Here is a 20890-nt window from a genome sequence, read left to right as displayed (position 1 = left end):
GGGGGGGGGGGCTACAGGCATCAATCCCCAACTGTCACTACGTTCCATTGAACGGCCGAGTGATCGCTACAATCGACACATTCAACACATCCTATACCTCTACGTGGTCCAAGATGTTCAAACCATCAAATTACCGGGTCGCACATGCGGTGCGTATGGTAATGCATCATGTCGCACGGAATGATCGATCATCGTAGGTTAACTTGCGATCATTGGTTAATTAACGTTGCGTTTCCGACCGATCCGCATTTTTTCGCGTGGGACTATCGACTAATCGACCACGATAACGACCGCACACACAGAGAAAAAAAGGGTTTCTTTAAATTTAGTATTTCTATTTACTTGACTGAAATTTGTTTCACGGAAACAACATACACGAAATATGATTTGTTCCGGTAGAAATTTTACTGTTTCATTCGAGAAAACTCGATTATTTAACAGAAAGAATTCTATTATCTGAAATAATATCTTTTAACGAAATAAAATATTGTTTCGGTACAATGAATCTGTAAAATGAAACTAATAATTTCTTCATAAGAAAATTATCCCGAGTTTCAAAGATATTTTTTATTTAAGATCAAGATACGTATTCGTCGAGAAGTCTAACAATCGTATTTATTAATAGTGGTAAATAACCATTTTTATCGTTAATCTGCAATAAACCTGCTTAATCTACAATAGCATCAAATCTCAAGATTCTCTGTTGGTTCCTTTAAATTTGCTAGAATCTACGGGACTGACCAACAGAACCCAAATTTTGTCTAGAAATACTGCAGCTTTCCCGGAGTACACATTACGAGAAGCGATCGAAGAGAGATCGCGAATATCAAGGAAATAGAGCGAGCAAAAATGTTTTTCTCGAAATATCAATCTCCCGAGCTTAGTTCGTTAACGAGCTTGACGGGACTCGTGTCTTAGAAGCCGGCAAAACTTTACGCCGCGCGATGTGTGTGTGTGTGTGTGTGTATATATATTAACGCGTCTTGCGGTACTACGCGGACGAAATTTCAGATTATTTCGTCGTGGGAAGCGGCGAGTTTAGGATTTTCGCCCTCGTCTCGGCTGCAAAATTCCGTCGGCGTCAAATATTGTACGACATAGGGCGATTTACGCGAGCGCATACCGAGATGCATACCGTGGGAGAGGAGAGGGTGGAGGCACGCATAACGCGTGTGTTAACTTTGTTCCCCACAATCGTGCTAAGATAGGGACGCGCGTTCCCCGTATATCCGAGGAAGAAGAAGCCCGCTTGTTCTCGGGGCACCGGGCGTGCAATGTAATCGTACAAAAACAAGCGCAATTACCGTCTCGCGCGCGCGCGAGCGGCAGTTCGCTCTCACGCTTCCGCGACAATTAATTTACATATCTCCGCTCTTAATCGTTTCGACGGATCCGAATCTTAATTAAATAAAGCCGCGCGCGTTGGGAGTACATTAAGCTTTAGAAAACGGGGAGAAGCGCGGCGGCGTAACAGGAAAAACAACAAAAACCCGCCGGACGAGCGCGAAACATCGGTTTAGCCTTACCGCTTGCGTAACACCGCGGAATCGCTCAGCGGAATGCTAAGTGAAAATTTACGCTGGCAAAAATAAACGGAATTCGATCTCGCGTACCCCTTCTTCTCCTCCTTTCTCTCTCTCTCTTTTTCTCTTTCGACGCGCGTTAAGTCGGTCAAATATTTATCCATCTCTGGCTGCTTAGAACTAAAAATTTCCCGACAAGTTGCCCACCCGGGGGAAAGTCGGATTTTCACGTTGAATCGAGGGAGGAGGGGGGACTATCGATAAGGGAAGTCGCGGTAATTCCGCGGTGAATATCTCACAAGGAAGCCGGGATCGCGAGATGCGCCGTCTATCGTGGAAAATATTCTGAGATCTAATCGGCATCCAGTCTGATTTCATAAAGAAATTACGGGCTTTCGTTGGGAAATCCGCGAAGATTCAGGTTAGAAGCCGCGATGCCTCAAGCACGCAATTTCTGAGTGGACAGTCCAAACAGAGATCCAATTTCACCTCTCCGACGTCTCCCCAAGGATTCCCCATGGCGTTTCTGTTCTACGATGAAAATCGAGCAAAACGTATGAAACATTTTGAGTATTTACATACCTTATAAGTATATCTTATATAAATATCTTCCATACAAATATCTAAAGAACGCACGAAGTGCTTTAAATATCCCCTCCGTTTCTTCTATCCTGGATTTAAAGCGAGTGTCATAAGTTGACATAAAAAAGAGACTTTGTGCGCGACTCCGTGAAAAGGTGCAGGATTTTGTCTGTTTAAGATAAGTACGTATTTTCGCACGATATTTTGCGATTTTATCGCCGAGAACTCGTGTTTGGGATATACAAATGGCGTCTCCAATCGATCTCATAGCGGGACAATCTGTATTTTACGATTCGGCTATTCCGAGCGAAATCTGCGCCGTTTCTGGCGAAAGTCCTGAGAAATCTCCGCGCGGGCATTCTTCTCACGAGCGCTGGTCCATCGACGAGGAGACGACGACGGGGGTGGGATTAGCGGGGGGAAGGGCGACACGAAAGGGGTAGATACTCGGTCATCGTTAAACGGCGCTCTCGGAATGCCCCGGCGAGTTAGACGAGCCAATTACAAGTTCGGATCAAGTTATTTCCGCGAGCCTATCTCGCGCATTTACATAGAAATCGCCGATGTGCGAAGCGCCTCGGATATGCGCGCGCGTGTAGTTGACGAATGACCAACGTCGCTTCGCGGCCACCGTTCATTCAATGACCGCCGGGTTCCCGAGCTCTCGCCGCCCATTCGCGTTTCGCTCGCTCGCGATCGATCGCGCCGGTATGGCACACGAGACCGCGCGGATAAAGCTATTCGCGAGCCGGCAACATCCGTACGTGCCCCGGGAGGAATTTTGAGAAACCTCCTCTTGCCGAGGGTGGCTCTAATTACAAATTCCTGTCGCGCGAGCTGTCCGCCGATCGATGCGCGTCGGATCGGACACCGACGCGTCGTACAAATTTGTTACGGCGATCAAAAATATTCATTAAGAACGCTCGGCGAAAGAGCGGGATCGTGCGGCGGAAATGACGTGACAAATCTATCTCTCTCTCTCTCTCTCTTTCTCTCTACGACTTCTTCATTTCATCTCATTTCATTCCGCTTTCTTGAAAATTCCTTGGTTGTTTTCTTTTTTTAGCTACGTGTCAACGGACTGTAATGATCTCTCTTTTCCAATAATTGTTCCTTCCTTTGAGTCGTTCTATCCTTTCATTCTTCGATTTTTTTTTTTAATTTTAAATCGGTTTATGCAACTGATTCATCACTATTTTATTTTTATTGTTCTGTAAACTCATCAATACGCTCATCGTTCATATGTGTATTTCAAGTCCTTCGAGGGCTTGCCCTAAGACTAAAATAAATGCTTCTCTCTCTCTCTCTCTCTCTCTCTCTCTCTTTCTCTCTTTCTCCCTCTCTTCGGAAATATACGTATTTCCCAATAATCTCCGATTTGTCCTCCGATTCATTCTGCAATTTTCTACACGCTCTATCGAGCGAGAAGGATTGCTTGGTCGATCGCAGAAAACGATTTCTTCATTCGTAAATCGTGAAGCAGGAGACCGAGTGTCTCGAGACTGAATAAAGGGCGCAAAGAGTCCCGCTTAAACTCGCCCGTGAAAGACGAAAAAATAAAAAGTTCCCCGACAAATACTTCGAATTTTTCATCTGAGAATATCGCAGCCATCATCATCTCAATGCCGAGGCAAACGATGTTCTTTGCCACGCTGGATCTCCGTGTCCGTAGCTGAAGGAAAAAGAACGCACGATACCTGGAACACCTTGTACAACAGATGCAATAACGCAGGTGGCGAGAAGTACAGAGAGAAAGAGAGAGAAAGAGAGAGAGTGAGAGAGGGGGGGGGGGGNGGGGGGGAGGGAAGACTTTTGGTCGGAGTAGCGCGGCTTAACACAGGCGGGCGTAGGAAATCTACAGTTTAACGCCGCGGCTCGGCGAGAGCCTTAGATTAAGGTTGCGAGACATAAAAAAGCGGCATAAAGCCCGCGGACATGGACAAAAGGTACGATTAGCTCTTAGCAAGCTCTTTAACGCGCGGGGAAAATTTTCACTCGCGCGCTTCACGTCGACTCGACCCGCCTCCGCGTTTTTCCCCCGGAGGGGTTTTCCCACGGAGTAATTCGCGTTTAAAGTATTTAACTGATTCGGACGGATGTGTTTCTTTCCGAATGCTCGGAACGCGGTTAAATTACTTTCGCTAAATAAAACCAGCGATGGCGACGGTGACGACGAACGGACGAGTAAAAAGGGGAAAACCCCGCGTTCGCGCGATGACTGACGTTCTCAATATTGCAACGGCTTGAAAATTTAATCGGTGCTCGTACGCTAACGCGATACAATGTCGCGCGTAGAATATTCATTTCCGGCCAACTTCGCCAAACATCCGACGCGTTAATAACTTATTTCGCGCTATTGTGTTATTATCGATGCGGAGCGAGACGAGATTTGAGCGAGAGAGGGGGGGGGGGAGAAAGAGAGAGAGAAAGAGAAAAAAAAAAGAGAGAGAAGATTGATATATTTATTATATGCTTTGGAAAGGTCTTCTCAATCGCAAAAAAAGAAAAAAACACATAACAGTATATAAAAGATAAAAAAGAAAAGGAAGACAAGAGAGCTCAGGACAATGAGGCGTTAAATGTGTATAGATAGACAGTCTTTCGGCTGTAATGATATCGAACAGCTTTAAGTTAAGAGCAGCTCGGGAGAGACAGAGGTAGTTAGCTAAAAGGGTAAGCTGGCTAATTGATTACTTCTGTTGTTCTCTAACAGATTACAGAACCGAGCAAGTATTAGGTTGGTGCGTATGAAATGTCGCATTCTCTTTACATGCGGACGTTTTCCTCCCTGTTTTCGTTATACTTTTGTATTTGGCATAACCTCATTCATACTCGTATTGTCCATTGCCAGAGACTCATTTCAACAAAATAGGTTTTCTCGAAGGTCTTCCCTTTTTTATTTCTTTTGAGTTTATTACCGATATGAATTCTGCCGACATTCGCGTCATTTTCTTATATGAGTACAAACTTGGTAATAGTGCTGCAAAAGCTGCACGCAACATAAACCAAGCGTTTGGGGAGAATACGGTTAACAATCGGAAAGTGCAGCGTTGGTTCGAAAAATTTCGGACTGGCGATTTTTCACTGCAAAATGAGCCGCGCGGAAGACCCAAAACGTCTGTGAATAATGATGACCTGAAGGCTCTAGTGGAAGCGGATCCAGCCGTATCCACGAGGGAACTTGCTATCAGGATGAAAGTTGACCATACAACGATATTGAGACACCAAATTGTACTCCCATCGCTTGTGAATCGGCATGGCCCGCTACTGCTCCATGACAACGCTCGGCCGCACACATCGCACAAAACAATTGCGAAACTGAACGAACTGGAATATGAAGTTTTGCAGCATCCACCATATTCACCGGATCTCTCGCCGACCGATTTTCATTTTTTCAAGCATTTAGAGCTGTTTTTAAGAGGCAAACACCATGAAAATGAAGACAGTCTAAAAAACTCGATATCAGAGTTTATTAATTCTAAAGACCAAAATTTTTTTAAGACAGGCATCTACGCTTTAAAATCTCGTTGGGAGAAGTGTATTGAAGCGAATGGAGCATACTTTGATTGAATAAACAGCTTTTGAAGAAAGATATACAGTTTTATACAATCACTTAAGAATCCGACATTTCATATGCACCAACCTAATAGAATCCTCACAATCATCTTTGACATGTTTGAAATGTCCGTTACTCGATTCTGTAATCTGATAGAAAATAGCGGAAATAATCGACGAGCCAATTTACCTCTTTAACCAACTAGCCCCGGTCTCCTCTATTACGTGATGTTGCAGGTAAATTATTTCATAATGAAAAGAAAGAGAAAGATAGATAAGATAGAAAAATAAATAGATAAAAATGATTGAACATTCCAGGGCAGGTTCTTTAAGAATTTATATTTTGAGCAATTGAAGAACGGAAGAAAGGTACAACACATAAATAAGGAAAAGAAAAGCGAGAGAGAGAGGGAGGGAGAGAAAGAGAAGAAGAGATATAGAGAGAGAGAAAGCGCAAGAGAGAGGGAACCGTGGCCGAGATTGCAAAAATAAATTCCCGACTTGGCGCAGCTGCGAGGGGGAAATTTTTTTCCCGTTTAGCGACTCAACCGGCGATTCGTGCTCCGACGTCTTTTGATGTTTCCGCCCGTCGGTATCCTCCGATCTCCATAAAACGCGCCCGCGAATTACGAGGTGTACCGCCGCTGTTTTCACCGTTTGACTCCGGCGATTTGCATTCTAATGCCTCTGACGTTCCCTTTGTGCCGCGTCGGCGTCTTGGTAGCGCATTGCGCGGATTGCGAAGTACCGTCGATACATAAATAGTGGCTGACTTGCGCGCCCCGGACAAATCCAGGCGAGAATTTCGCAATTCCGCGCGCGTTATTGGCGCGTCGACGACGCGGAGCAACGACGGGCTGCTCTCTCTTATCTCTTGCTCCGTCGACGGATGTAACTTGGTTTCCGCAAAAATGTTAGGCTCGAGCAACGCATCTCGTTAATTCGCGCGTAAAATTCCCGAGCTTCAAGGCTAATCGTCGAGCAAGATCGATGTAAGCGTACACAAGCGTGAACTTCATTCCGATCTCTCTCTCGCTTGCTCTTCCGAAACCGCTTTCTGGAAATTGCGAAGATAATCCGGATAACCCGTGACCTCCGTCGCGCACAACGAGTCCGACTATCGATCGATCCTCATTTTTATCGTCGTTCGCGCAGCTCTCCGCTACGGCGTTCCGAATACGATAAAAGATCGCACGCGACGCGTATTATGCAAACTTCGGGCCTTTTTCGGGAAACAATCCGAGACTACCGTTCGTCTACTGGTCTTCCACACGACGTTAACCAGCAACACGACGGGTCTATAAATATAATCTGTAAATATGACGACGTATGGGCGATATAAAATTGTCGCGAAGGATCGAACGCCGGCCGGGAGCGACAAAATTCGCACGTGGGGACGTGAATTGGGGTCCGTGAAAAATTCCGAGCCGCTCCAGTGGCTGAAGGATCGCCCGCGCTCGTCGGACATTTCTTTTGTCGAAACGTCGAATGATACTGGCGATGCTCGTGTAGACAATTTCCGGGGCCTGGTGTGATTTTCGAAAACAAAATTCTGGACTTACGGATCGGGAAATCTACGCAGATTCAGGTCGGACGTGCGATGTTTCAAGCGCGCGATTCTAAGCGAGAAACTCAAACAGATATCGATCCCATTTGATATCTCCAACGTTTTTCTCAAGATTTTTCTCCGAATTTTCCGATTTCCGGTTTTACACTAGAATCGAATGGAACATCTGAAACGCTTGGAACATTTACACTTGTTAAATATTTACACTCATAAATATTTATACGTATAAAAAATGTATACACTCAAAGCGCTTTGCATATTTGTTTTCCACGTGGTATATTCTATCGAATTTAATCGAGACCGGAATAATTTATGATAACAATGAGACTCTTGTAATTAATATCACAGTGGGGATCAACTTTGCGACAAATTAGAATCTTCCGGCCGTTATCTGCGTTGCTTGTGGAGGAAATCGTGACAAATTTCCACGCGGGAGAGGTAGCCTTCAATTACTCGGAGCGATCACGAGAAATTTGGCGAGCTGAGTGCCGATGTTCTTAGCGCGATGATATGTGCGGGAATGAGTACATGAAAACAAATTAGTCTTAAATCAATGATATTCTCATACGCATAAGCGAGAATATTATAACTTCTTGGAATATCTTTAATCCTGATTCGATTGAATTTGTATCGACGCAGGTATTATTTGCGCTCGATTCAAGACTAAACATCTTTTAAGAATATTATAATACTTTTGCTTATATAGGGTGTTCCTTAAGTACCCAGCCGTATTCAACATATGTTTACATGAGCTTTTTTCACTTGAAATAAACCAAAGAATCGTCGCCTTGATTATGACTGGTTATGCACTTAAGGAACACTCTGTATATGAGAATATCGTTGATTTAAGACTATTTTTGTCCCGTACAACAGCGTTCTTTAATTATGTATCGCGACCTATGTGCGATACGGCATGCACGTAGCAGCGGCGACGTCGCGCCGTCGTCATTTAATTAAGGTAAGAATAATTTACGATACACGGGAAAAAACCGTCTGCTTGGGCGACACAGAAATCGGGTGGTGCCAAATAGACTTAATGGCAAAATATGGAACAACTAATTATGCAGTTGCTGCAACCACAGTACAATCGTTGAGTGACTCGTGTCGCAGCAGTGACGGCATTTGATTGCCCCAATCAGACATTCTTGATATTCCAACTATGAATGTTTTAACGGCAACTGCACCATTTGGTTGGCTTGAATAAAACTTCTCGCAAATACAAACATAAAATAAGTCGCAACCATCTGCCGGTAACTGCGAAAAAACTGTTTTATTACTGTCAGTCCACAATAAGTATTTTAAGCCTTAAGCCTCGAAAAATTGACCAATCGCAGTCAATTATTCTCTACAGTTATGTGAACCGTATCTTTTGAACCGCGTAGCGATGAGATTTTTCAAGGGAGCTTTGCACCGGGGATAACCTACTTCGCGACAAATTAGGTCCTTCCGGCCGGTGCTTACTTGTGGAGAAAATCGTGAAAAATTTCCACGCGCGGAGAAGAGGGGCACAGCCAGCCTTCAATTACTCGGAACGATCGCGCTCAGGAATCTGGCGCTGCTCTCAACGCGATAATACGCGCGGGGGTGAGTAATAGCGCTCTTTAATTATGTATCGCGACCTACGTGCGTACCGACGTAGCAGCGCGACGACGTCTATTACGGACCGGCATATCGATGGGTTCCCGCGACTTCCACAGCTACCACCGCTATAAGTCACCCCTCCCGCACACGACACGTCATTACTCCGCGGAAACCTCGGCATCTGGCATGTAAAATGTGTTGGTACAAGCGTTTCGCGATTATCACCGACGTAGCTGGCCGGGTATTCCGACAGTCACCGGTTGTAGTACACTCGTAAGCACACTGTGCTGTACAAAGTCAACGACGCGTTTCTCACGCGGATTGGTCGGATCCTTTCTCTCTCTCTCTCTCTCTCTCTCGCTTGCTCTCGAATGCGCTCGCCGGTGCGTTAGTCGCCGCGGAACTTCCGAGTGCTTGCTAACACAGAGACGGGTTTATAACTTCGACCTTATTCGCTCGACAATTCGTCCAATTAGGAAATTTCGCGGACCCTACAGAACGACGACGGCAACGGGTTGCGATGCGCCCGCACTTCTCCGCTCTCCGCTCGGACCTCCTCGAGGGCTTCCCTTGCGTCTGCGAAGAAAGAATGGGGAGAAGTCGAGAGCGAATCTCGACGCGGAAACGGTGATTCGCGTTAGGGAGAGAGGGAGGAGCGTTTAATCGCCCATTCGCCCAGACAAAGATTTTCTTATATGCAAGAATCCTCTTATATTTTAGCTGCATATTGATGAAAATATTATTTACACGTCTGTGAAGTTGAAACACGATCGGCTATTCGGGAGCTGAGGTATTTGCAAGATGACACTTTTTATACGTATTCCTTGAGGTTAATGTACTGTTTTTCATTTCTTCTAAATCACATTTCAGATTTTCTCCAGAGACATTACACGAAAATTGTAGGATTACTGATCATTTTGTTTGGAAAATATATAAATTTACGATTTACAGCAATATCCGCGATGTATGTACATATATACATATATTTAAATATTTATATACTACTTTGTATTATGTATGCAAACTCTATTGGCTCAACGTATAAATAAAACATTATTAAGAAGAAGATAAATAAATAATAGCGTTTATATTGTATATATATTTGCCTTAATTTCGCTTCAAATTAATATTTATTACTTATTGCTTCGATTTATTACTTAGATAGTTAAATAAATAAAGTTATGAGAGTTATTTTTTCTTCAGTAAATAATAAACTTATGTAGAGGCTCCTTAATATCGCCACTGAAAATCCGGCACTCTACAAATCAACTATCTTAAGCGGGATGTTACGAGGACGGGACGTCCTCGACGCTAATTGCCGTTTATCCGACTCTCGTCGCACGTTGTTTAGCATCAATTCCAGTTAGGGATGGTTGCGAATTTCGAAGTCGACGAGAGCGATTACTTCGATCGTTATTCATTGTTACCTCCCATCGTTCAACACGCGTCCCCTATCTCTGATATGTACTTCGGAAGCTACCCGCATAGAAATCTTCCCAGATTTTTCCAAGAACGACGTAGATTCCGATTAAAATACCCAAAGTTGCCACAAAATAAATTATTCCACTATTATTACCAATTGGGAGTCCCATTCTTATCTCGAACTTGGGATGAAATCTTTTATCACGATGCTGATTGGTTGTGCGTTGCCGCTTGCTTAATCGCGTTCGTAGTATATATATGTATATGTGTGTGAGTGTAAAAAAATGTTATATGAGAACCTTTGCCATAGGAAATTTTTTAAATTTCTGTTTATGTTCTTAATAGCTGTTAATTTATTAAACTTTTATCGTAAGCATTTCCCTTCATCACGGATAGTTTCAAAGTCACACGCGACAAAGTGGAAACGCCTTTTCGACTTTACGGTCGGAAATCACACCTTTAAAGGGCGAACGGGTACGAACTACGTATATCGTTATTCATGTGTTGAGTCGATATATTCACGAAAATCCAAATCGAAGAGTTTCGGGTGTTCTCTTGTTAAAGAGAGGAAGAATCGTATGTTTGGAACATTATACTTATAACCAAAGAGAGAACCTGCGTGGATCTTTCTACTAAATTCCACAATTATTTTGGCAAATCAGACTGGATCCCAATTAGACCCCAAGAAATTTTCTATGCGGGTACCAGCGTTACACACATGTGAAGCTCCGATCCAGACATGTGACAGCGATCCCATTCTATCAGGGAGGAAAATAATTTGCCGGCACAGCAAATTTTCACGCCGGCCGTAGCAACGAAATCTGTCATTTACCGCATGGAGCAGCGAATCGATACGTTAAAAGTACAGATTGCCACTTGCCGAATTATTCCGCTGAATCTCTAAATTATCTCGCTGTGAAAACAAATGAATAAGTGTAAAAGAACCCTATTTTGTTCTAACAGCAAATTAACGTAGCCCTGAGAACAGATTTACTCAGCGAACTATTTCTCCATCCTGGTAAGAAAACTCCGCTCTAATTAGGAATAATTCGCCAATTCACGCGAAACGAAACGAACATCGGTTTTGCAAGGAATAACAGACGATAGCGATCCCGAGGAAGGACAAGTGGAGGAGTCACCGCGTACCTGATGTAAACCGCGACGATGAACTGGGACGAGCGCTCCTGCCGCTGGTCCGCCGCCTTGTCGGAGTGCAGGAAGGCCGGAACGTACAGCCTGGACCTCGGATAGAGCGGGCCGTGCGGCACTAACAGCGTCAGCCGGTCGTCCGCCCTCAGCTCCTTGTAATCCGCTTTGTTCGGCGCCAACGGCACTTGACCCAAGGGAGTGACCGGCTGAATCTGCACCCTGGGTCGGCAGAAGCCCGAGCCGTCGGCAGCTGAGCCGCCGCCACCGGCGCCAAGGCCGGCCCCCTCCTCCATACGCGGTTCCAGCACGGAGTAAGCGACCTGGATCAATCGCGGCAGACTCTTGGGGACCTTGACGCGGCCGGAGGAGTCGGGTGGCGGCAACGGAACCCACCAATTGGCCGGTATAGTGATCTGCGCGAGGCACACGCCGTTCTCGCCGTCGGGGCTGCACGCCGCCGTCAACGTGGAAGAGGAGGAGGAGGAGGAAGAGTAACCGCCGCGGCCGTTGCTCCGGCTGGCGAGGTTGTTGTTCCTCAACGGAGTCGCCAAGCTGGCGTGCAGCACCACGCAGACCCGCTGGTGCCGCGTTAACAGCAGCTGACGTCTACCACCGGCCTCGCTGCCCGCGTGGAAGAGCACCCTGAGCACCGGGGAGTCGCGCGGCACGCTGTTGCCCACGAGGTGGGCCGACATGTCGAGGTGCCGGGCGCCGAGCTCCTGCGCGTCGAGGATCGTCGCGGCGGTGAGGTTGCGCCGCGTCTCCGGCCCGGGGAGCGCGTCCAGGGGGTCGGGGACTATGTAGCGCGCCGGCACCGTCTGCTTCGTGCTGAAGGGCCCGTACGTAGCCCTCACCGACACCGGCTCGCTCGTCTGGAAGACGGTGAACTTGTCGATCGAGAGGACCGAGCCGGGCGGCGGCGACGGCGCCGTGCCCGGGCCATTGTTGCTGTTGTTGTTGGTGTTCGACGACGTCGAGGTCGCCGGCACCGAGTCCGTGCGAGCTGGGTAGTACTGGCGCGGCAAGTGCTTCAGGAAGAAACCGCCGTCCTTGTTCTCGAAGTGAACCTCCACCGACGCCGCCACGTCTGCAAGCAGAAGAGAGGGTGGCCTCGGTTAATGGCTGCTGACGACACTCGTCGTTAGCGTTTCTCTTTCTTTCTTTTTTTCTTTCTCAGCGAGTAAAAGTACTCCCTCTTGGGGAATCGCCTTGGTAGAAATAGCCGAACCTCGTGGGTGTTTAGCCGCAGCTAGTACATTCGTGTCCAACGTCGCTATTAGCTAATGATGTTACTGTCAGACTGAATAGTTACATTTCTATAGAAATGTATAAAAATATAAAAGAAAAAAAAACAATAAAATAAAAAGAAATAATAAAATTTGGTTCTTCTATATCGTCTAATCGACTATTTTAGTAACGATTCTCTAGTAAAAAGTCTAACTTATTTAACATTTTTAAGTAAAAATATTATCTTAATCATGATATCGGTATAGTCAAATTCGATTCAAATTTCATCGTATTTGTTATTACAATATTTTCTCCGTGTATCCAAACGAATCCAATCGAACGCCATTTTCACACAAACTGTTAGACTCGATAGAACGAAGAATGAAAATTAGAAACATAAATACTATCCAAAACGCTTCGATGATTTACACACTTTTCTATTTTCATAGAGGAAAGGTGCAAAGACTCGCCGTGTTTCACACATAAAATAAAACATAAAACTAGGAAAAAGTAAAGTGGAAACTGGGAAAATCCTCGAGGAAACGGCTGATGAGAACAAATGGGGCCTGCTTGCTGGTCTCCCACGCGGAATCGCGTGTTCGAAGCATCACGGGCCGAATCAGCGCGGACCCCCTCCCGACCGGAGTCCATAATTTCGTTCCGGGGAATCGGATCCCCAATTAGATCGTGACATTTTCCACGCGGCATGTCCTCTGCAAGATCGTCGACAAGAGGAAGACGGGAAAAGTGTAAGATTAATAAAGCGTCTCAAAGCGGAACGTTGTAATATTGATCAGCGCCGTGTCGTCGTGCAGGTGCTGTCAGAATTTCACGAGCTCTCCCAGACGTCCCCAGACGGTCGCGACTGTCACGTAGCGGCGGTCAATTCCGGGAGCTAGTTTGGAACTACCGTTTTAATAAATCTTGTTTATCGTTTCCGCGACATTTTATTGGTTCCATGAGTACAACACTCCTCCGGCATCCATTGTCCCTCCTGCCCCTCCGCGTTCGCCTTCCTCCACCGCCTGTTTACCATTCCCTTAATCCCGCGAGAGTGGCTCGCGCGCGTGTTCCGCCTTCTTAAATATTCCAACGTCGCGCCGCCGCCTTGGCCTTCACCGACCGTTGTCGTCGGCAGCGCGAGCCTAATAAATCACCGGCGCTCAACGGCGAACTCGACAATTTTTCCTATCGCGTCGATGGTACACGCGACGCTGCGAAGAATGGAGTCGCCGTGGAAGTTGGAAGCGGCGCGCTTACGCGCATCCGAAAGTTGGCGCAGGTGAGTGGAGAAGTTGTAAATCGGCGGGCGGCGGGAGAGGGCAAAGGAAGGGGGGAATGGCGGCTGCGCTCCATCCGAACATAAATTTCCGAGCAAATCCCGGAGTAAGCGCCAGCTGCCCGCACGGTCTCGCGTAAAATGGAGGAAAGCCTTGGAAAAGCGAGAAGAGAGGGCGAGGAGAAGCGAACCCGATTCGACCCCTCGTCGCTTATCTCCCGCCTCTGCCTGTGGACCACCCTTCTCCCTTCTTCTCTGTCTCTTTCTTTCTCGTCCCTTCCAACCTGGCTTCTATTTCAGCTTCTGTTTTTCTGATCCGATAACAGGCGATTACGGTGAAATGATTTAGCCGGGTCTCCGCGCCGAAAATTATCGTCGCGTTACGCGCGGCAGATGATAAGTGAATGAGAGCGGCAGCGACCTGAACCGCCTCGGTTCTCCGAGAGCGCGACACGTGTCGTGTTAATTTTCACTCGCATGGAGGAGCTTTCAGGCGGCGCTCGCGCAAATATGCCCGTGGATGCGTGTTAATTATTACGCGGGGGAAAATTGGGGCCGACGATCGCGATCCGTTCCCGAAAAATCTCGCGAAACGGCGAAAACGCGATATTTTATTACCGTTTCAACTTCAGCCCTCTCTCTCTCTCTCTCTCTCTCTCTTTCCCGTTACGCGCGATACTTTACATTTTCGCCGTTCCGATGCATGGAAATAAAAAAAAGCCGGCTTTTACGGCCGGCGGTTGATTGGCGCGTTTAATGGCCGCGACCGCCGCGCAATTTCCACTTTCGCGGATCGTTCGCTCTGTATTCCCGCGTCCTTCTATGTGCGCGTTACGCGCGGATATTTCACGCGTGCGGCTCTCGCGCAGAAAGCGAGGCGGCGGAGACGGTCCGGAGATCCGGAGATCCGCGCGAATGAAAGGAGAAAGAAAATAAAACGGAACGAAACAGCGGGGATGAAGTGCGGTTTTATTGGCGTTTATTTAACTATGATGACAGACGGTAGGTAGGTAGGTAGGTAGGCAGGTAGGCAGGCTGCGAGTTTACGTAGCCTCTACGCGTATCGTGACGTTTCCTCCGATTGCCTTCCCCGCGAAATAGACTCCCACGGGCCCGCGAATGGAGTGACGGCGGCGTCCGCGGAATCGAGCGATCGAATGTGACGGCCGGCCGCTGTCATCTGGTGGTCCTTTTGGAAATACGCGGGCACGTCGAACCACTGATACATCTTCGGTTGGCTCTCGTCCAGCTCGTACTCCAAACAGCGTCTAGGAATGCTGCCAAGGGGTCGTTAGCACGTTGTCCTCCGAACGATAACCCGCGAGTTTTTCCAAATCATATTCCATTACAAGCCTGTGATTTTTCATGGATTTTCATTTCGCCCGCGTCGGGCAAGGAAGAAGCTTCGCACATGACGATGCATAGCCCGAGTTGAAGTGTTAGTTCTTTACGTTAAGTCCACTTAGTTTCACATTAAGTCTTCATTAGGTCTTCTATTGTGCCCCCTTTGACGCTGTAAACGGGAAGTTAGCTCCGTCCTTTCCNATAAAAACCCCCCCCCCCCCCGGGGGGGTTCTAAATTCCCTTTGCAGCATATCAAGGGATTATTGGTGCACTTTTAATATTAGAAATGGGATGGTTATTTCTGTTTTCTTGACACATGAACAATTAATGTAGGACTAAGGTTACTTCCCGGCGAGAGACACAAGCCGATACAAGTTTGGTTATATTATCTGTTTTCTTTCAAATGCGAAATTAGGACAAATGACGACACAACTAGACTTGTGTTGACTTGCGCCTCTCGCCGGAGAGCAATCTGGACAGACTTACACACATATCTCTCTCTCTCATATTATTCAATCGCGCTTTCCCATATATTTTTATATCCTCTCGCATATTCACTTAAACACGCTTGCTTCCACATTAAAAACGTCAAGAATTTACCGACACTTTTAGTTCCGCTCAGATGAGGATGCTTTCCCGTCGAAGTTCGCTCTGTCGCTTTAGCATTCTCCCGAGCCTTCAAAGGTCTGCTATTGTGCTCCTTTGAAGCTACAAATGAGAAGTTATTTCCGCTCCCTCCTCTTGAAGACTTAACGTGGAACTAAGTGGACTTAATGCAGGATCGAAATTTCGACTCTCGTGGAAACAAAGGTGTAAACGGTGCTCTCGGGTATCGGCGACGATTTCCTTGAGACGGAGGAAGACATCATGTCGCAAGTTTGAGCTTGCGGGCTACACTTCACATCGAACGCACGTAACGCGATATCGCTGCGTGACAGACTTTACGCGCGTTTAATTCGGTGAATAATGAATGGTCGTCGTGTATGCGCTCGCGTGTGCTCGTCTGTGTGTGCACGTGTGTGTTAAAGCGGTCGGTCGTTCTTCGTTGTCGGTGGCAAAGCGCTTTTAAGGCCCGAGCCCGCAGCCGACAATGACACCGTTCCCTCGAAATTAACTCCAGAGTCTACAGACAGCCCGGGTACACGTATTTCCTCTTTGCGCGGAAAACATATCCTTCCGGTGTGATAACAGCTGCTGTGCGATAATGTTGGATAATTTCGGAAGCGGCGCCAAGTAGCGGCGATAACTCAGACATTCTGACGGCGCGGCTTTAAGAGGGACAATTGCGCGATCCAAGGCGGGAACGAAGGGCAGTGAGGAGTCTCAATCGGAATCCGCAGTGGTCGGGAAGGAAAGGGGTACGAAAAAGAGACGCTCAGGTCGATCCATCGAAAAATACGGACGCGGTTACCGCGACTGCTTGTAAGTTTGGCCGCTACGTGAGACAGCGTGATTCGTGACTCGGCGTGAAATTGAAGCAATTTGTGTGCATATATATATGTATATATATACATGTATGTATAAAATAGGATTGCGATGGATCGATGAATCTCTCTCGAGTGCCTGACCCATTTGAAAGTCGAGCACTACTGTTATCCACCATCACCAACCACCACCATCACCACCGTCACCGCCACCACCATCACCGCGCGCCTTCGCACTGGCAAAGCTCTAATACGCTTACGACTCACAGTGAATGCCGTTTGCAGCCAACGATGGGATAGTCTTCGCGGAAGCACTTCGTGTTTAACACGCTGAAGTAGAGGAAGCCGACCTTCGCGCTAACGAGTTCCTCAGAGCTGTGGAGACAGTCGTAGAACCTCTCGTCGCACGAACAGTGTAGCCTGATTTCGCACATTTCACGACACTCTATCAGATTACCGTTCACAAAAAGCGACCACGCCTCATTATAATTTCAAATTACTCGCACAATCGCGGAAACGCGCACGGTAGAGACAAAGAGAATGACAGAAAGAAAACGAGAAACAAAAAAAGGAGAGAGAGAGCAAGTTGAGAAGAAAATGAACGATAGACCGACGACGCGTCCGAACGTATGTACGTACGTACGACCGAAGATCGCGGGGATAAAGCGAATAAAGCACACTTTAAGAATCGAGTGCTTCCCACGTGAAGCCGATTTCACGTGTAACGAACTACTCGGTCTATTCTCGCGCGCGCCGAACCGTCCGTTTTATTTCCAATTCCGTAGCACCGGCGGAAATTCAGCGCGTTAAGTGAAAAACGACGCGATTTCAGCGTGTCAATATTTCCCTCGTACATACTCCGGATAATCGACATTTCGCACGGCTGCCGATACACGACCGATACCCATCTTACGTTTCGATCTTCTTCTTCCTCTTCTTCTTCTTCTTCTTCCGCACACGAATCACGCGCAATGATTACGCGCATGCGCGACCTTAACACCCGTATTGATAGTCGTCACTTGAAAGTTGTCTCTCAGGTGAGGTATCAAAATTTGAATTCGAAGTTAGATTTGAGTTTCTCAGTTGAATCGCACGATAAACGCGACATTACATTCGCAATGAATCGAATTCAACCGAAAGATTTGCAAATAACTCTCGATTGAAATCTCACTCGAGTTAAGCAACTAGTTTTAACGCGAGATTATTAAACTTACCTTTTAATACCTTAAAAATAGGCGTGTTTCGGTTGAATTACGATTACAAATGTAGTATCACGTGTATCGCACGATTCAAGTAAAGAAACTCAAATTCAGTTCTAAATTCAGTTCCGAGCTTCGCTTGAGGCAAGTTTCAAGTAACGTAGGATAAGTTTTAAATGACGATTATTAACACGGCCGTAAAAGTTAGAAGCGAATGTTTCAGCAAAATCGAGATTACGAGTACAACGTTGTGCACGCATTGTATGATTCAAATAAAACATTCCAGTCTAGCTGTAAACTCAAGTCTGAATATCTCACCTGAGGCACGGGTTTCAAATAACGTCGGATAAGTTTGAACTAACGACTGCTACGATACCAGCCTATAAGGTCGTCGGTCCGAATGGTTTAATGCGCCGTACGCGTCGCGCGAGATATATCGCGGAATACGGCCGACACATTTTCTACCTCGTCGCACATATACCGGTACGGAAATAGCCTACGTAATTAATATACTAAGTTTATAATAACGCATCTCATTCATCAACGTCAAACGTCAGCCGCAACTGTGGCAAGACACGCACGAAACTTGCCGGCGGAGCTGCTTCGCGTTGCGTGGAAACTCGCAGACTCGCGCTATCGCGAAACCGCCTGCCTGCCTGTTCATCGATTTTCCCGGCCGCGATTGTTATTGAAATCTTGCCGCGAGACTCAGAAAAGCACGCGAAGACGGCGCTCCCGGGCGCGAAAAAAGGTTCACCTCGTGTAAAAGGCGGGATTCGTCAGGCCGTGCGCCGTCTGCATCGACTCGATGATGTCGCCGCAATTGTCGTGCTCGCGGCAGCACGCGTCGGTCATCGCGAACACCCCCAGGTCGTCCGGGCTCTGCGCGACATTGCCGCTGCCGCACCATTTCGTTCCTGGATGGGAATTCCAAGCGAATGACAAGTTTCGTTTTCATTCCCGCTCGACCGAGTGCCGGCCGAGTTGGATCAGCTTGCACATATGTGTGTGTGTGGCTCTGTGTGTATATGTGAGATGCACACTCGGCTTCCAATACGTCCTGAATACTTTATTTCTCAGTTCGCAGTTCGGGACGCAGCCGGTGCCCAATGGGAGAATTCCTTCTTGAATAATTCTCAGAAGACAGGCTCTCTCTCATTGGATGAAGTCTACGTTCCGAACCGCATAAAAAAGAGAAGTTCAGGCCGTGTTGAAACCGGATGTAAAATTCGACACATCTTTCCGGCACGTTTCGACAGGTGTTCGACAACCACTGAGAAAATCTGAGAGGATCTCCTGAGGATTTCTCGAAAACAAGTTCTCTCATTGGACGACGTCTGCACTTCGAACCGCATAAAAGAAAGTTTCAGCCGTATTGAAATGGAGCGTACAATCGTTGCCGTGAAGGTCGACATATTTTTTCGAGCACGTTTCGACACGCGTCCGGTAGGAGAATCACCTGGGATCTCGGAGGATTCCTCGAAAACAAATTCTCTCATTGCTCGTCATCTACGTTTCAAGCCGTGATCAAACCGGGCGTACAATCGTGGCCGTGATGGTCGGTACACGGTTTTTCCGATGCGTTCCGGCAGGATATCCAATGGGAGAACCTCCCGAGAAGATTTGGGAATTTCTCGAAAACAAATTCTCCCATTGGACGCCGGTTGCGCGTCGCGGAAAGAGCGCGTCGACCTTCGTGGCACCGCGACTGCGGCGCGAGGTTCTCGAAGTGCTACGTTACGATGACGGAGTTTGCGAGAGGATACACCAGGGCGACGAGAGCTCCCACCTGGAAATATCAAGGGCGGCGTCTGCTCCGACGAAGAGTCGCGAAGATCGTTGCCGGGGGATGCGGCGCTGTTGTTCGGGAACGCGATGCTCCAGCCGCGGACGTTCCGGGAGAGTAACAAAAGCGCGGAGAACAATGCGACTACGGTCGGAGTCATCGCGAAGGAGTTCCGCGATCGTTTGACGACGAAGGGAAAAAATTCCTCCTCTCTTTATATATATATATATATATATATACACACACATATGTAAAGAAAAAAAGAAAGGAGGAAAGAGAGAGACAGAACGAGGTGGACTTTGCGCGACTTTATCAGGAGCGCGCGGCCGATTTCGTTTCTAAGCCATCTAATCGGGTTACGCTTGGCGTACGAAAGAGGAGAATCCGTCGCGCGGATAACGCGCTTCCTGCGACGACGGAACGAATCCACGTCGAGATTGCGCTCGCATTCCCGAGGGGGGAGAGACTTGCCGAGGGCTCGTCGTTGATTATCGTAATAGATGCGAGGCGGGTGGCGAAGCTTCCGTCCGCAATTCAGCGCGTAATATTTTCTTTCTGACTCCCGCGAGGGAGATAGAGGCGCGAGTTAACGATAAAGCGCGTATCGGGCCGCAGGAAGCGGTATAGAGTCAAATTAAATTGTTCCGGCGTCGCGGGCAGTTGGAAATTTACATTCGCAGGACGCGCTCGCCGGCAGAATCGCGCGATGGCTGATTTTTTTCGCGACGTGAAAAAACGGCGCTCTCTCTCGGACGAAAGGGTGGAGAAAGAGGGAAGGAGGGGAGTGCAAGGGAAGGGGAAAGAGCTGGTTATCCGACGCGAATATCAATCGGCAGTTTATTCACCGTTGATGGAATCGAGCAAAGCCGCAAGCCGGCGAACGACCGCAGAGCGGAAATCGCGCCCGCGCAGCGAGAAACGAATTCGATCGTTTCGCAAGGAAGACACCGCGGGAATTTATTTCCACGAGGGACGCGGAAAACCTCTCCTCCCGCGACGACGAGCCGGAGGCGACGATCACGCGGGTGGCGGTTTTCGCGAAAAACGGCGCGCACTCGGACGGAACTAAGTCGCCGGGGCTCCAGCTCCTCCGGCCGCGGATTTCAACGGCGACCGAACCGGCTTTTATTTCGAGAGCAAACGATAGCTACTCGGCTTCGCTGGCGTCCGGTCGATCGGTCAGTGGGCCGCCCATCGGAATCTCCCCATCGGCGTGCGCGATCGCGAGATCACGGGTAGCGCGAAGACAATC

The 20890-nt window shown here is 47.6% G+C and overlaps 1 protein-coding gene across 1 annotated transcript in view; it reads right to left on the bottom strand.

Annotated features, from left to right (window-relative positions):
* The window catches only part of LOC106742343, a 114482-nt gene that overhangs the window by 9016 nt on the left and 84576 nt on the right, over nucleotides 1-20890 (bottom strand). The window contains exon 2 of the mRNA XM_014615197.1: nucleotides 11377-12466. Within this exon, the coding sequence (XP_014470683.1) occupies nucleotides 11377-12466 (1090 nt within the window). The remainder of the gene's footprint in view (nucleotides 1-11376; nucleotides 12467-20890) is intronic.

The sequence above is a fragment of the Dinoponera quadriceps genome, unplaced genomic scaffold, assembly GCF_001313825.1.
Source record: "Dinoponera quadriceps isolate SergipeBrazil2010 unplaced genomic scaffold, ASM131382v1 scaffold629, whole genome shotgun sequence".
Taxonomy (NCBI): Eukaryota; Metazoa; Arthropoda; class Insecta; order Hymenoptera; family Formicidae; genus Dinoponera; species Dinoponera quadriceps.
This window is presented reverse-complemented; position numbering and strand designations above follow the sequence as displayed.